This window comes from Meriones unguiculatus, chromosome 16 (assembly GCF_030254825.1).
Source record: "Meriones unguiculatus strain TT.TT164.6M chromosome 16, Bangor_MerUng_6.1, whole genome shotgun sequence".
Classification (NCBI taxonomy): Eukaryota; Metazoa; Chordata; class Mammalia; order Rodentia; family Muridae; genus Meriones; species Meriones unguiculatus.
In genome coordinates, this window is record NC_083363.1 from 11,110,444 (window position 1) to 11,126,583 (window position 16,140).

The 16,140-nt window shown below is 40.8% G+C and overlaps 1 protein-coding gene across 2 annotated transcripts in view; it reads right to left on the reverse strand.

The window, feature by feature from the left end:
* Positions 1-16,140, reverse strand: part of Specc1l (sperm antigen with calponin homology and coiled-coil domains 1 like) — a 99,124-nt gene that overhangs the window by 46,224 nt on the left and 36,760 nt on the right. For both annotated transcript variants that reach the window (XM_021646063.2, XM_060369364.1), the window contains exons 6-9: positions 7,057-7,130; positions 5,788-5,963; positions 2,193-2,356; positions 638-729 (exon numbers count right to left, since the gene is read on the reverse strand). In XM_021646063.2, the coding sequence (XP_021501738.2) occupies positions 638-729; positions 2,193-2,356; positions 5,788-5,963; positions 7,057-7,130 (506 nt within the window). The remainder of the gene's footprint in view (positions 1-637; positions 730-2,192; positions 2,357-5,787; positions 5,964-7,056; positions 7,131-16,140) is intronic.

The following is a 16,140-nucleotide window of genomic DNA, read 5'->3' on the forward strand; positions in this document are numbered from 1 at the left end:
GCAAATAGAGTAACAAGAGGGTCTCTTGAGCATCACAGAAAAGAGCCCTCTGCCTTGCTGCTGGCTGCACTCCAACAATGGCAAAGAACAGCAACTCTGAAAGTTATTTACAATCAGCAACATCATATCTTTGAGTCCCACTGTGACAAATGGCCCCGTGAATGGCACGTCTCACAGTTCATGCCTTGTATAGACCAATGTTTAACTGGGCTGTATATGTGCAAGTGTGTAGAGATTGCATTCCGGTGTCCAATGGATACAGCTGATGTTACAGGCTGACGTTTTAGGCAACTGTGAACTGTCTCACAGGAGCACTGGAAATACAACTTAGGTCCTCTGCAAGAGCTTTAAACTTTCTTAACTATTCAACCATCTTTCCACCCACTAAGTCTGAAAGATTTTAAGTGATCTATTAGACAGTAAAAGATTAAATATGACAGCTACATACTCAGAGAGATATCAAAGTTTTCCAGAAGAGCATCACAATTTGCATTTACCATTTGCCTCAATTAAGGATAAATTAGCAAATCTCTTTCTGAGGCAGTCATTCACCCATCTGAGACATGTGCATGACTCTGAAAGAGGGTCTAACATACAAATTAAAGCTTTCGCGGCTTCAGTGATCCCAGGCACTTACTTGCATGGGGGAAACGGCAGCTGCGGGAGGGGTTTTCATGGGACTTGGACTCAGAGGCGTTCGAGGAATTGCAGCTGCAGCAGCATTTGGTACTACAGAAACAGCAAATGAGAAAGTTAATGAGAAGCCCATCATGGTGCTGGGGGAGTTTTCTACTCATCTCCATGGAAGGGATCACCATGAGCCAAACCTCCTAATTTCCTGCCAACTAGATGCTGTGGACAATGCCTGACGTGTGCTGAACACTCAGAGGCAGAGCCTGTGACACAGGTATTTCTTCTACCACATGAATGGTTTGCTTTCCTAGGCCAGTACTTCACTTTTGCTATTTAATCACATTGTATGGCTGGCTAAAATACTTCATCAACCAATACAATCTAAGAAAGAAAGAAAAAAAAAAAAGACGGGGCACAGTTCAGAGTATCACACTTGTAGCATGCATGAGGCCCCGGGTTCCATCCCTAGCATCACTCTTTACAAATTCTAAGAAACAGAAGAAGACGCAGGCATGGCGGCAAACACCAACAATCTCAGTACTTCACAGACTGAGGGAGAAGGATCATGAGTTGAGACGAGACTGAGCCGCTTAGTGAGAATTCTAGGTCAACCTGGGCTTCACAGTAGGACCCTGTCTCAAAATACAATACAACATGTGCACACACACACACACACACACACACACCCAGAGAAGACAGTCTACAGCTCTTATCAAAGACTGCTGCTGTGTCTTCAGAGTTACTGCTGTAGGAGCCACACCATCAGGAGCCTGGCTTGTCCCCGACCCTGAAGTGCAGTGTTGTTGGGCTGAACAAACTAACAGAGCAGTCCAGTGGTGGCAGAAGGGGGATGTGAACTTCATTCCAACTGTGAGCTAGTTACGGATGTTACACAAGGGAGACGCTCTCAACGGCAACAAGGTGAGCATAAGTGAGAATTCACTGAAGTCAGGAGCTGAAGGTGGCTTGAACCTAAGTTCATGTCTCTAGAAGTGAAGAAAGAGAAAAGAACAAGGAGGTCCATGCAGGAGGAAGAGTGGGAGAAAGGAGTGACAGTCCTAGGTTTCTGGTCTTGGTAACTGAGCAGAACTGTGCTGACTCTAGAGGTGAGCAAAGATGAAGTGGGAGAATGGTGTCTGTTCTGAACATGAGGATGCCTAGAGACTCAAAAGTGTCAGCGTTAATAAGGCACTTGGGTATCAGGACTGAGAAATTCAGAGGAAGGTTAGGAGCTAGAGTTATGTACCCGATGTCTGCGCATAAAAAAGATACAAGAAGTCATGGGAATAAGTGTGATCCACCTAGAGAGAAAAGATACAGTTTGGCCTGGGAAGTCAGGCATACAGCTGAGACCACCACGATTTCTAAACTGAAGTAAATTCCAGACCCCTGTAGAATGTGCCTTAATGCACAATACCACAGGACACTGTGTGACACTCCATGGCACTATATGACACCATACACAAGATCATAGATACAGAACACTAAACTAGACAAGGAGGATGTGTCAAGTGAACAGAACCATAAGCCCTGCAAACCAATGACAAGGAATTAATTACCTTGAGATGCACTGTCGAAAGACTTGATGAGGGTTTTTACTGTGGGAGTTGGCTCTGAGGAAGTCGAGGACCTTCTACTCAGGCCCATCCCTTGCCTCAAGGCTGCCAAATCTCTTTCAACAGCATTCATGTAGTTATACACCCGGCCACGCTCCTCCTCTTGCCTAAAAACAGTGAAATAAAGGCATTGGTGCATATGAGAAAACACCCATTGTTTAAAATTCCTGGTTGAAAAGCATTGAAAGATATTAAGGCTTGATTTGTGGGTTTGTCTTGTTTTGTTTCAAAACTGTACAGAGTTGAACACAGTAATTGTCAGACCTAATATTCTCTGCCTGGTAAACAGCAGGAAATGATACTGAAATGTTCATATCAGGTTATCCTAAGCAAGTTAAATAACCATCAAATTCCATCTGCATTAAGTGTCAGGTGAGGACATCAGTAATCAATTAACAGTGAATCAGGAGGCAGACTGGCCTCAGCCTGGCATTCAACTGAGAAGCTCTGGTTCTGTGCCGCCAGGAAGGCACAGCCTTTTCTTGGGCACCTGGGAATTCATGAGCAGATAATCTATGCTGGTTACAGCTAAGATGCTGTGCTTACACAAGGACGTACAAAGGAATGGAACCAAAGGCTCCAGCTCCCTAAAGATGGATGCAACCACTTCAGTCTCCAGAGTCCCTACAAAGGACTAGAAAAGCTCACTAAGTTAACTAAAACCACAACACATTCTATTCAGCTCTGTGAGTTCCAGGCTAGCCTGATCCACACAGTGCTGAATAAAATATTTTCTAAAGATAAAAAAAAATTTTTTTTTCTACAAAATTCAAAACTGCTTAGAAAAATATCCATTTTACACACACACACACACACACACACACACACATATATATTAGCCAGGTGTGGTGATACATGCCTTTAATCCCAGTACTCGGGAGGCAGAAGCAAATGGATCTCTGTGAGTTCAAGGCCAGCCTGGTCTGTACAGTGAGCTCCAGGACAGCCAGACTTACACAGAAAGACCCTGTCTCAAAATAAGTAATTAAGTAGATAGATAGATAGACAGACAGATAGACAGATATGTATTTAACTACTTAGAAGACAACTATATTCTCATTTCTTCCGTATTCAGTCTATTAAGATATGGAAAATGCAGATCTCAAACAAATGTGTGTTTACACTAGGGAAATATTTTAACACCTTTCAGATAACTGACTATTCTATGATATATACTAAAATGAAACAATGGCTAGTTAGTAAATTTTTGCTCGGCTGGGAAGGCAAACTGCCTGAACAGGTACAAGGCCATGGGTTAGATCTGTAGCACAAGCGGGAAAGGCTAGTTGCAGACTGGAGACATGGACCAGCACTACAGCACTTGCTGGGCGAGAATGAAGCTGTTTAAGAACATCACTCCAAGAAGACAAAAACTAGCCATGATGCAGAAAATGAAGCTATGTAAATAAAACTTCTCTGTCCTATCCATTCAAATTCACTTGTCTCTTACATGCTTTAGAAGAATCTTCTACCCACCTGATTCTGTATTATCATATAGTTATCATAAAAAATACTGACATTTTTGAAGTTTAATTATAATTAAAAATACCTTTAATTATATAATATATTTAAGTCCTATTTGCTATTAGCATCAAAAAACCTCTAGAGCAGGTAAAGGTGCTTGCTACTAAGCCAGACAACCTGATGTGATGCCCAGAACACACATGGTAGGAGAAAAGCAACTTTTATAAGTTGCTTTCTTATTTCTAAATGCACAGAAGGGCACACACACAAGATAAATAAATACAATTTTTAAAAAGTCTTTAAACCTTCATTATGCAGTGGCAGAGAAAAGTTTTCCAAAATTCTAAGGATCCCTCAAATACCTACATTTACTCAACAACAACAACAAATACCATCAGGTGTTTTCCTTGATGGAGAGGCTCCTCCTCATTTTCAAAGAACTTCCTGTCAAGTAAAAATGCTGTTCCATGAGAAGAAGAAAGAAGCTCAGACTAAAAAAAAAAAAAAAATGCTCACCTCAAAGCAACCTCATACTTGGACACAGTTTTCAGCAGAAGTACCTGCTCATAATTTCCATTTTGTCACACAGATGGTTGAAAAGAGGGCACTCCAAGACTGAGATAAAGTAATACTTTACCCTTTCAAGAAGGGTATTTTTACATAAAACTCATGTTTTGTTTTATTTAGGTAGTTTTGTACTTAAAAAAAAAAAAAGAAGTTACTATGTTTTATAATGAGCTTGGCTACAAGTATAATTTGATACCAAGGCCTTGGTTCATCACGATGACATTTGTTCTTCACTATTAATACCAAAATAGGCACAGCGAAAAGAGTCAAAAACCAGTCAGCATTACTATGAAGACTAAACACAAGGGGTCCTACATTCCAGGAACTGGCAGTGTCACTCTGACAATCACTGCTGTACAGGACGCTCTCGCTGCTTTATTTTAATAATAGTATGTGTGTGCAGGTACCCGAAATAGGCCAGAAAAAGCCAACATGTGCCCTGGAACTGGTAGTCTGGAGCCATCTGACAAGGGTGCTGGAACCAAATTCAATCTTTTGGAAGACCAGGAAGTACTCTTAATCACTTGGCCACCTCGCCAACCCCACATGCCAGCTCTTCTGGCAGGCATTTCTTTGGAATATAAAGACTTATAAACTTTCAGAACAAGTAGATCCTTCAAGTAGAGGACTTGCCTGGCAGGTATAAGGCCCTAGGTTCATCTCCAGCATGACAGATAGATCTATAGATGAATGGACAGACAGAGAGACAAACAGACAGAATCAACTTAAGTCACTCAGGGTAACTATCAAATTCGGCACTTCTGATAAGTTGTTTATGTATTAACATAGAAAAGAAGAGTACTGCCAGCTTTATAGCAGTGGGGTTTCATTAGGCCTCATTCTAAGTTTGGCTTGAAGATGTCAATGAATAACACTCACCAACGAATTAGGACTACGCAATAATAAAATAAAAATGTTCCAAAGATACACTGCTTTTCCCTATACCTAATTAGGAATTACTCAACATGAAGTAAAGTCAGATTCTTAATAATAATATCAAACACATAAATTCTCTCCCACACTCAGATGGCATCTCACTGTGAAGCTCAGAGCACATCGCACGTGTCACCTCGTGAGGTCATTTTTATGGCTCTCCAGTGTGTCAGATGTAGAGGGACCTACTTTGGAGGACACGGGGGAAAGGGTACTCTGCAGGTGAAGGGTGGAAAGAAACTTACGCTGTCCCGACCATTTGTTTCCCCAGACGCAGTAACTCAGACTGACTAGTGGTTGCTCCGATTGATCCCTCTGAGAGCATGAGCTCACTTACTCATTTAAACGCTATAAATGGGCCCACAGTGCCTTCCTTCACCTTACAGCCGAGAACTGAGGCTTGTCGGGGAGATAACACTGAGGTCCCACAGCTAAGAAGCCAATTCTACTGCTTCTAGACCTCCAGTCTGAAGAGAAGGGAGAGGGATTCCGAGTTAGGGGCAAGACGAAAAACAGCAACAGCGGCGCATCGCTGTTCTTTGCTGGAACACACACTCCACTTCTCAGAACATACTTGCGTGACTTGATCTCCTCCAGTTCTTTCGTGAGCTTCTCGTTTTTCTCTTGGGTCTCATGGAGCCGCCGCTTTAGATCGCCGATCTCCTCTTGGGCTTCAGACTTGATGTCATTGGCAATGACCACTGCGGTTTGGAGATCAGCCTGAAACTGCCGCCATTCCGCAGACTCTTCCTACATTGAAAAACTGAATTTTTATTTCCAAAAGAGAGCAAGGAAGATTTGCGTATAAGCAATAAAATTTTGTTTATGATTAGCACGCCCTAACATGTCATGCTCTGAAATGACCTTTCTTAAAGCCAAGTGTTGCTGGTATCTATTTTTAACAGACAAAGCAACTCTTATCAGTGAACTTGTTCTTAACGAAGGAAAGATTTGTCATCTGATCTTCATACCGAGGCATCAAGTACTCCGAGTGCTCAATAAATATTAATGACAAAAAATGCTAGACTTCCCTTCCTCATGCAAGTTTCAAAGCAAGTCTTATGAAAATAAATATCATCAAAAATTTAGTACCTCTGCAACTCTCAAGAAGGTATATAAATGGTATGTGAACCATACAGTGAAAAACTATAAATACCCTGACATCAAAAACTATCAGGGAAGGAAAAAAAAAAAAAAAAAAAAAAAACTAAAGTAAAGGAAAAGGAAGAGGAAGCCAGAAGAAAAACTGAACTCAGTGCAGGCAGACACAATCATACAAAGAGGCATAAGGAACTGAGTGGCCTGCCGCTTCCCACAGACAAGAAGGATGCGGGTGTGGCTGAGCGGAGAGGACTCCCCCGGGGACTTCCCTTCCCCCAGAGCCACAGCTGGGCCTCGCCTGAGCCTCGCCTGAGCCCTCTCACCCTCAAAGTGATTTTCTGATACCATGAAAGTAGCCAGAACAGCAGTGCCAGGACTCGGGGGGCTAAGACCAGCACTCTCCCCTCCACATCTTAGCAGCATGGATGCTGGCAGCTACGTCAACCCAGAAAATAGAGAAATCTCACCTAAAATGTTTGTGATTTTGTTTGTGATTTTAAAATAAAAAGTTAGTAACTTTCCTTTCAAAATATAACACATTTCCTTAGTACATCTTAAAATTACTACCCATAAATCACTACTCTCCTATCTTAAATGCAGTGTCAATCCCAACTTAAAATAACCGCACTTGCTTTCAGCCCAAAGCCCAATGTGGCCAACATCCCACTTTATCCACAGATTAAAGTAGCAAATTCCAGAAAACCATGTTTCCCAGTGAGACAGCACATGAGGATCATCCTACCCGAAGTCTCCTGTGAAGGGTCTTGATTTCTCTTTCCATGTCATGCTTTTGGTCTTGCAGTTTTTTAACTGTATCTAAAAAGACCACAAAGATTAAATATGTCTTCTTAAACCTAAAGTTCTTAACAATCTTAAGTGTTCAAAAGAAAGGACATAAAAAGAGGTGCTAAAATATGATCATCAAAATAGGTTTCCTGTGCAAAGACTTGCTTACTTTCTTCACAAAACTTAAAAGCTTAAAAAAAAAGTTCAATCCAAGATATAGTTTCTGCATCACTTCCTAAGTAAACTGAAAGCAATTGTTAGAAACATATATATTGGCACAAAGCCAATCAAAACAACACTGACTGCTATTAAATGTCAACTTTTAATCACAGGAGTTATCGCTATAAACATTGTAAGCATAATTCCCTTTACATGTTGGGATAAAGTCCAGAAAAGTGACTGTAATATCCAGGGAGCTACCAATTTACTAGCAATAAATACAATAGGGAATCACATTCTGTAGGACGGAAGCTCTGCCTGAAGCCATGCACAGAGAGAACGGCCTAAGGAGGGCACCATGTTCTAACTGTCCTTCTAGACATCTGTCACACGTGTTATTCTGACAGCTCAGAAATAAATCACTTCTCGGTTATGCACCAGGAAAGGCACTTATCATGGAAATACTCCTCTACTAAGATTTTGCCTATTGATGCTACAGTTCCCTCTCCATTCTCACGCACAATTCTTTCCTCCTTCTCCCACGGAAACATAAAAAATAAATTAATCTTTCAAATCCAGGGATTCATAAATGCTATGCATACACTTTCAACCACCGAACTACATACTGAGCCATGAAGAAGTTCTTTAATCCGTCTGTCTGTTTATTTTTGAGACAAGATCTCACTGTGCTCACTATGTAGCCTTGGCTGTCTCAGAACTCATTATGTGGACCAGACTGGCCTCCAACTCACAGAGACGTGGAGACCCGCCTACCTGCCTCCCAAATGCTGGGATTAAAGGTATGTGCCACCACATTCAGCTTTTTAAAAACCTGTGTGTGTGTGTGTGTGTGCGTGTGTGTGTGTGTGTGTTCGTGTGTGTATGAGAGACAGAGAAAACGAGAGAGATTGTGAACTTAAGTGGGCACAGGTGTACAGGTCAGAGGTCACCATCAGAGTTGGTTCACTTCCTCTATGGGTTCCAGGAATGAACTCAGGTTAATCAGGCTAGCACTGCAAACACTTCTCTCATGAGCCCATGACATTTCAAAAATGATAACAAGTAACTTCAGTAATAACATATTAGTATAAACTATTTTTAAAAGCACATAATATTTTCTAAAGTTGGATAAAGTGAGGCAAAATAAAGAGGAAACAGAATCCAATGAGATAAAATGGAACGAAGGGACAGTCTAATTTGGCAGCCAATAGTTAATGTCTTCACTCGGAGACACGGCCCCAAATTTGTTTAGTGAAGTCAGGGCCCATCCAAAATTTTTCATTAATTCAATAATCTTGTAAGTATAACTGTGAATCAAGTTATTTTCTAGATAATGAAGACTTTTTTTAAAAAAAAAAAAAAAGAAATATAGTTTCCACCTTCTTCGAGATTAAAAAATAGTTAAAGCTCTGAGGAAGTCAGGATGACTTCTCCTCAAAAGATTAAATTTTACAGGCTGTCTCATGTGAAAGCTACACCAAACCTCCTTTAACCTGGAAACCAAGGGTTGGACAGACCACACAGTCCAGTCAGGGCAAGGTGAACACAATGAGAGTGGACAGTTCCATGGCCCTATTTTCTGCTATGAGGGTGGACAGGTACATGGCCCTGCTGATAGAAACAAGGGTGACTCTGCAGTCAGCAGCTCTGGCTCCTTGTCAGCTCACACAAATAAAAACTTTCTCTTAAAATTGCCCAAAAATTGTTTCTTAGGGGCTAGGGAATTGGGTCAGTGGTTAAGAGCACTGGCTAGTCTTCCAAATGACCCAGGTTCAATTCCTAGCACCCACACGGTACCCCACAACTGTCTGTAACCCCCAGCTCTAAGGTATCGGAGACACATAAACACAGGTAACTACTCATATACATAAAACAAAATTAAACTGTAAAAGCTTGTTTTCCTTTTCTTCTGATCACAAAAGACATCTTCAGATATAATTCACAAGATAGCCAACTGTCTTAGAACTCACTTTTCTCACTTGGCCACCTTGATTCATGTGGCACATTTATCCGCCACGCCCATCTTAAACTGGTTATAAAATTCTAACTTCATCAGCTCCTTTGTTCTTCCAGTCCTTTCCTCATTGACCTCTACGTTCACATCCACAGACTTCCCACACTCAATCTTAACAAGAAGATTTATCACTACTGGTACTACACATGAATTACTGACTGTCCTGTTATTTTTCCTTTTAAATAAAGTAAAGCTGTCAGACAGAAGATGTATAGCATAAAGTGTGCTAAACAGGTCTTTGGGGATGTGATTTAAACTTTATGATCATGTTTGTACTTTTCCTCTGAGATAAAAAGTTAAAAAGTGGCAACATGCTTTTCCTCCCCAAGATCGGAGAATTTTCTATTTAAGCTTTTTTTAGTGACTACTGCTACCCAGCACAATGATGGTCTCACAAAAGGAAGTCATCACCCCTACAGTTTTCCTAGTGTGAGCGACACTGCCACCTACTGTCTTCAGTTCAAACTCTATCAAAAACCAGAACTAGGATCTCCTTGCTTTTAAATTACTGAGTAAACCTTGATTTTTACAGGGCTATTTTTTTTCTAGAAATCAAACAAATTGCTGTTACATTATTAGTCCATCGCACTTTCCTCTGAAAAATTCTGGACCCTGTCCTTCCTGTTTAGTAATGGGCTTCACAGCTGTCGCTTCACCAGTGACCTGTTGTCCCTTGCAAATCAGCAGTGCCAGCTTTGGTTATATGCCCACCAATCATGCAGATATAACTGAGCAGTTTCCATGGGCCCAGGCTTTGGCTATGGTGCTCTTGATGACTTATTAAAATCACCCACAACCACCTTCCTGGCCTCTAATGCCCAAGAGTACTCTTGGGTACTTCCACTGGTTGCTCTATCTGGTCCAGCATTTCCCAGAGAATGAAATAAGTGTTCTCTTCAGAGGAAAGGAAAAGTCAACAGTAATCTGTTAAAAGCCATAGGAACGTGTACAGAGCCTAGGAGAAGACATAAACGATTTTCAAATGAACTATATACAGCTTTACTTTATTTTTAAATTTTGCTCAAATCTTTATTCTTCCCTCCTCCTCCAAAAAAAAAAAAAAAGTGGTTATAACACCTTTTATTCTTAACTCTAAAAGTAAGGTATAAAATTATTTTAGAAACAGAAATTGTAACAGAATAGGATTACTTTTATTTGCATTTGACTCATATCCTTCTAGATTCCTGAATGTGTATCATTTTGGTTTGCTTTTCTGTTTGAACTTGGTCTTGCTGTATTGCTCAAGCGGGCCTTAAATTCCTGCAGAGGTTCAAGGTATCCTTCTTACCTCAGCAACCCACTACAGGGAACTAGAGAAGCACTACAACACATGGTGATCTTTTTCTTTTTTTAAGCCTAACAAGATTATATTTGTACTGCTCCATAAACCTGTAGCAAAAACTGGAATCCATTATCATAAATCCAGACGTGGAGCACCATCTAGATGGCCCCAGAGTACTGCATCAATGCAACCTCCCAGAATGTGCTTCTAAAATCTCCTTTTAACAGAGTTAACACAGTTCCGATCTTTGTTATAGATAGAGCAAATGTCTTTCCACAATTGTTTGGCTACTGTGTGGAGGAGAGTTCCAAAAGTAGAGATGATGGAGGCCATTTGCAAATAGCAACGTGAGGTGATTCAGTGCACACCAGAAGGGTCTACCTCAATAACACTGTTAGTTTCTTGAGTGGTTGTTTTTTGTTTGTTTGTTTTTTGTTTTTTTTTTCCTTTTTGAAAAGTCACCAATTTACCTATGGTTTAATAGAGTAGAGTGAAATTAGCATTTTAAAAAGGAATGCTCTGTGCCTGGCTACATTTCCATGTCATGTGACATCTGAAACGCTGAGTGGTTCTAGATGATTTAAGTGCATCGTGGCTGGTTTTGTTTCATTTTCCAGCCAGTGTACTCTGATCTGCCGTTTTCAGGCTTACTAGCAAAATGGGAGTGAGGACGGGGGCCCTCACACTGTACATCAGCTATTCACTAGATCATAACTATCAAAATGTACACTGTAGGCCTGGAGAGAGGGCTCAGCAGTTAAGAGCACTGGTTGCTCTTTCAGAGGATCCAGGTTCAGTTCCTAGAACCCACACGGCAGCTTGGAACCACCCACAGCCCAGTTCCAGGAGAGTCTGCCCCTCTTCTGGTCTCGGAGGGCACAAGACACTCACAGTGCACTTACATGCAGGCAAAAAATTCACATAGATAAAAGAAAATAAACCTTTAAAAAGTATAGAGCAGACTATTTTCAAAGTTAGCAATGACAAATAGTGCTTCAGCAAGCACCCAAACACATCTGCAAGTGCTGTTCCTATGGACACAGTCCACAGAATGGACTACAACGCCTTTTGTAAGCTTTTCTTTGACAGAGTTTCTGTGTGTAGTCCTGGCTGTTCTAGACTCACTTTGTAGACCAGGCTGGCCTCAAACTTAAATTTCTTAACAACTGCAGGACTCACTGCTCTAACCACAAACTTCTCACTCCTGGCACAGCAACCAGTGAAGACTCTGTTGATGACAACATCAACTCTAACCAAAGTGCTGGGTTGCTGCGTCCACGTCACAGCAGGGTCAAACTGCTTTTCCCTCCACATGGCTCTCTCTCCTAGACCACATGGTGGGGAGCCTGTAGTTCTGCAGACACCACACACTTTCCTTTCTGACACCAAGGTCACTTGAAGAGTCCTGGCACCCTGTTCTACTCTTTTTTTTACCCAGAAGAACCTGAGCTCAGAAACAAATACACAGTTAAGTTGGGGACCTCAGGATAGTGCCCAGCCTGAGCAGGCGGTTTTAGTATGCTTCCACCCAAAGCTTGCTGAAAACATCTTTACTCTGAGTTTCACTGTTCCCCCAGACAGTAGGTTTTTCTGTTGTCTTATTTCTTCATACTTGATTCTATCTGCTCTCTATACTTCAGAAATTACTCAAAATTATTGATCCACTAGCACAAGCCAACTATTTTGTATCTCAGCATTAGTGTCACTGAGACTTTTAAACCTCATTCATAATCTTCTTTTAGAGAAAGGAAAAAGACAGTTATCTGAAGCCATGTTCTGAACAGGGAAGTTTTGAGCTGACACCACATCTTCCAGGCTTAGATGTTAAGACCACGGCCGAGAGCATGAAGGCCAGGTATGCACGGCTGATGGCAATATGACCTAGAAGTCTCTAACTGTATTATAAATTTGAAATTATATAGGTCACTAATCTCTATTCACTTACTTCAACTATTTTCCCCTCTGCCTCAGACTGCAGAATGAAGTTCATTTCTCTGTTCCTTTAGTTTGTTGTTTAAATGACTGTATATTTTTATGTTTTTTTTTGTGTTTTTTTTTTTTTTACTTTCCAGAGTGTCAACTTGTTGTTTTGCAGTTTTTATCTCTCTGCAGTTTTCCATTTGTCCCTTCATTCTGAGCCCAAGAACTGTTGTAAAATCCTACATAACAATTTTAAGCTCAGGAATTTATCTTGGGTTGACTAAGGAGCGACTACTATTGAATACAAGACTTATTTGGAGGCTGATGAACAGATTCCAAAATTGACTTGTGGTGATGCTTGTTAAAATATTCAACTGCCTGGTGGTGGTGGTGCACACCTTTAATCCCAGCACTTGGGAGGCAGAGACAGGTGGATCTCTTTTAAGTTTGCGGTCAGCCTGGTCTACAGAGCAAGAGTTCCAGGACAGCCAAGGCCACACAGAGAAAGCCTATCTCAAGAAACAAAACAAACAAATGGACAAAAAAATCCACAGAGGAGATCTTGTTTTCTAAAATAACAATATTCCTTGTTATTAAAATCATGTATCATGTACTGAGTTAACTTCAAATGTGAGAATTTTCTAGAGAAAAAAAAATTAAGTGTCATCAAACTCCAGAGAAAAAGTAATTGCCATCAAACTCCAGAGATGTAACGTAAGTATAAAATTTGTATAGACACTGACTATTATTTAGGAGACAGAGAAGGGGAGGAGGGATGTAGAGAAAGCAAGAGTGTGGGAGCATAAATCTATAATCCTAGAACTGTGGAAAGTGAGAGGAACACTGGTAAAAGTTTGAAGCTGGTCTAAGTTAAATAAAGCCCGAACAGATGAAGACACAGAGCTAGCAGAAAGTTTGCCTAGCATTCACGAGTTCCTGGAATCAATCTGCACACCATAAAAAAGTTACTAAAATTTATGAGTAAATAAAGCTATAAAAAATTGATGACAGCTGGAGAAATCTAATTATGGGCTTAGTTGATACCAGGAAACAAAATAACTTTACTAGATGTGCTCAGGAGAATCTTAGGAATCACATGTTGAAATATTTAAGAATTAAATGTCACAGGGTTGGAACTTAAGGAGTTCAACATACACACAGAGAGACAATATAAATGCTAATAATTATTTGTCTAATATTAATGCATATTTAATTTTCTCAAAAACTCTGGAAAAAAGCTATTTAGGTTTTTTAATCACTCAGAGTTTTTAGTTAGTGTCTAGTTAAATTTCATCTATGGAAAATGAATGATTTGTAGTTTTGCTCCCAGAATCTTCATTGCCTAACATGTTCCTAGCTAATGTCCCAGTCACCACAAGATGGCACTCTTCTCTTGCTCAAAATCAAAAACACTGCATGAGAAAACAGGCAGCACCAGTACTAAAAGGACGCTGAACTCCCGAAGTTACTCACGGAAGAAGCCAAACCACCCATGGAAGAAGCCAAACCACCCTGCCTCTCTCCGAGGTTCTATCAGCTGCTGGGACTGGGGGACGGGGGCATTGTTTTTTCCAGTGGTATGACCATTGGTGAGGGGCATTGTTTTTTTCCAGTGGTGTGACCACTGGTGACTTGCCTACGTGCCTGTAAATAACCCTAATTTTTAAAAATCCCACTCACATTCTTGTAAGTAACCCTAAAGAAACTCACTGGTTCACACACACGAAGACTAGCTAAGAGGAGGGGATCAGCAGGAGACAGACGATAGAATGAGGTGATTATAATCAAAATATATTAGACACACAGTGTCTAAATAAAACACTTATGTAAAATATGTGCTAATAAAAACTTTAAAATACATAATAAAAAGGAACAGAATTAAATAAATTCTCTCAAACATAAAACACAAACTAATTCCAGGGCCAGAGAGACGCTTGGATTGCTAGCTGTTCTTCCAGAAGCCTCATTTGGCCCCAGTCAGGCTGCTCGCAGCCACCTGGGTGTCCAGCTTAGTGTTCCAACACCCACCTCTGTGCGCCTTGGACATCTAAACTCACATATGCTGAGACACACACACAGACATGCACACATAGACACAATTTAGGAAGTAAAACTATGTCTTTTAACTAAATATAAATGCTTAAAAGGTCTTTTATTTTACTGGTTTATTTTATTTTATTTTGGCTCTCGGATAAGACCTTAACGCAGTGGCTGACTAGACTCTTTCAACCACTGCTGAGCACTGGACAACAGATGAGTCACTAAGATCCGTTCAAAGGATTTGTAAGTTGTAGATGAGAAATTTCCTGGCAGTCTTCTCAAACAGATTCAGTCCCACCATTGACTATTTCCGTATCGAGGCCTCAGAATGTCAACCCACAGATGCAGGTCAGCTAGCCAGAGCTCAGAATTCCCAAGTTATATCCTGAGATCCTCCACAAATGACTGCTCTTCTTAGACAGTATCTCAGATGCCCCTGTTAACCTACCAGGATGCCAGTGCTGCAGCTGCTAGTCAACGCTCTGCTAAGGAATCATAAGCTGACAAGTGCCCAGAGGAATACTGCACACACCCGATAATTTGAAAGGCTTTACCTAATGTGTCAGAAAAGGCTACTCCATTCCCTTTGTCTGTCTCCAGGTTTGTAATATGAAACAGCAATATAAAAGTACATAAAAGTGAGGACAGAGTTCAGCCATAGCTATGTGAAAGTTACCTGCTCCTGAGCTTCACCTCCAGAATTGGGGAAAAAAAAAAAAAAGGCAGTAGTACCACAACTCATTTGTTCTATCAACTGCCATTACTTATTTCTGTATCTACCCATCAATCTAAGTTTTCCCCAGAACTCCTTGGGGGCATGGTAATCACAGCCCTTCACCTGAAAAGCTCAGTGTGTGGTTTCTAAGAACAGGGATAGTTTAGGTAAACACAGTATAATTATCAACTTCCCAAATGTATTATTAGCAAATCTTTAATCTTTGGGCCACAGCTCAACTTTTGATTAGTGCCTCTGTATCATTTTCCCCTGCAGTGATGGATCTGTCTAGACATGGGCATTACCTCTAATTGCCACGTCTCCTGAGTCTTCTTCCATCTGGGACACTGCGATAGCCTTTCTTTTCCCTGACACTGATGCTTTTAGGGCTGCAGCACCGTCCACACTTCTGCTACCAGAACACACTTCATTTTTGTCTGCCTAAGGTCTCCTGTGTTTGGTATATGCCTCAGTCAGAACAGAGCTCGTCTGCGCTCTGTCTAGTACTGCATGCCTCTCTCACCCACGTGAAAACCCAAAGGACTGCTCAACGTTCCCCACTGCATAACAAGCTGCTTTTATCCCCTTTTTCTTGCTTGTAACTAATAAACAACTCATGAAAAAATTAATTAGGTTCAAATTAACATCTGATTTCTCAACTTTCTTACAAATCCAAAGTAACTACAAAATAAAGTTTAAAAATCTATTCATGCAAAGTACAATGAAACTTTTAAATGGAGGTTTCATTTTTACCATAATACAGAATCTTCAGAGTAATAAGAAAAATCAAATAAATTTAAAAACAAAAACAAACAAAAAAAACACCAGACATGGCGGCACACGCCTGTAATCCCAGCACTCAGGAAGGCAGAGGCAGGCAGATCTCCGTGAGTTTGATGCCAGCCTGGGC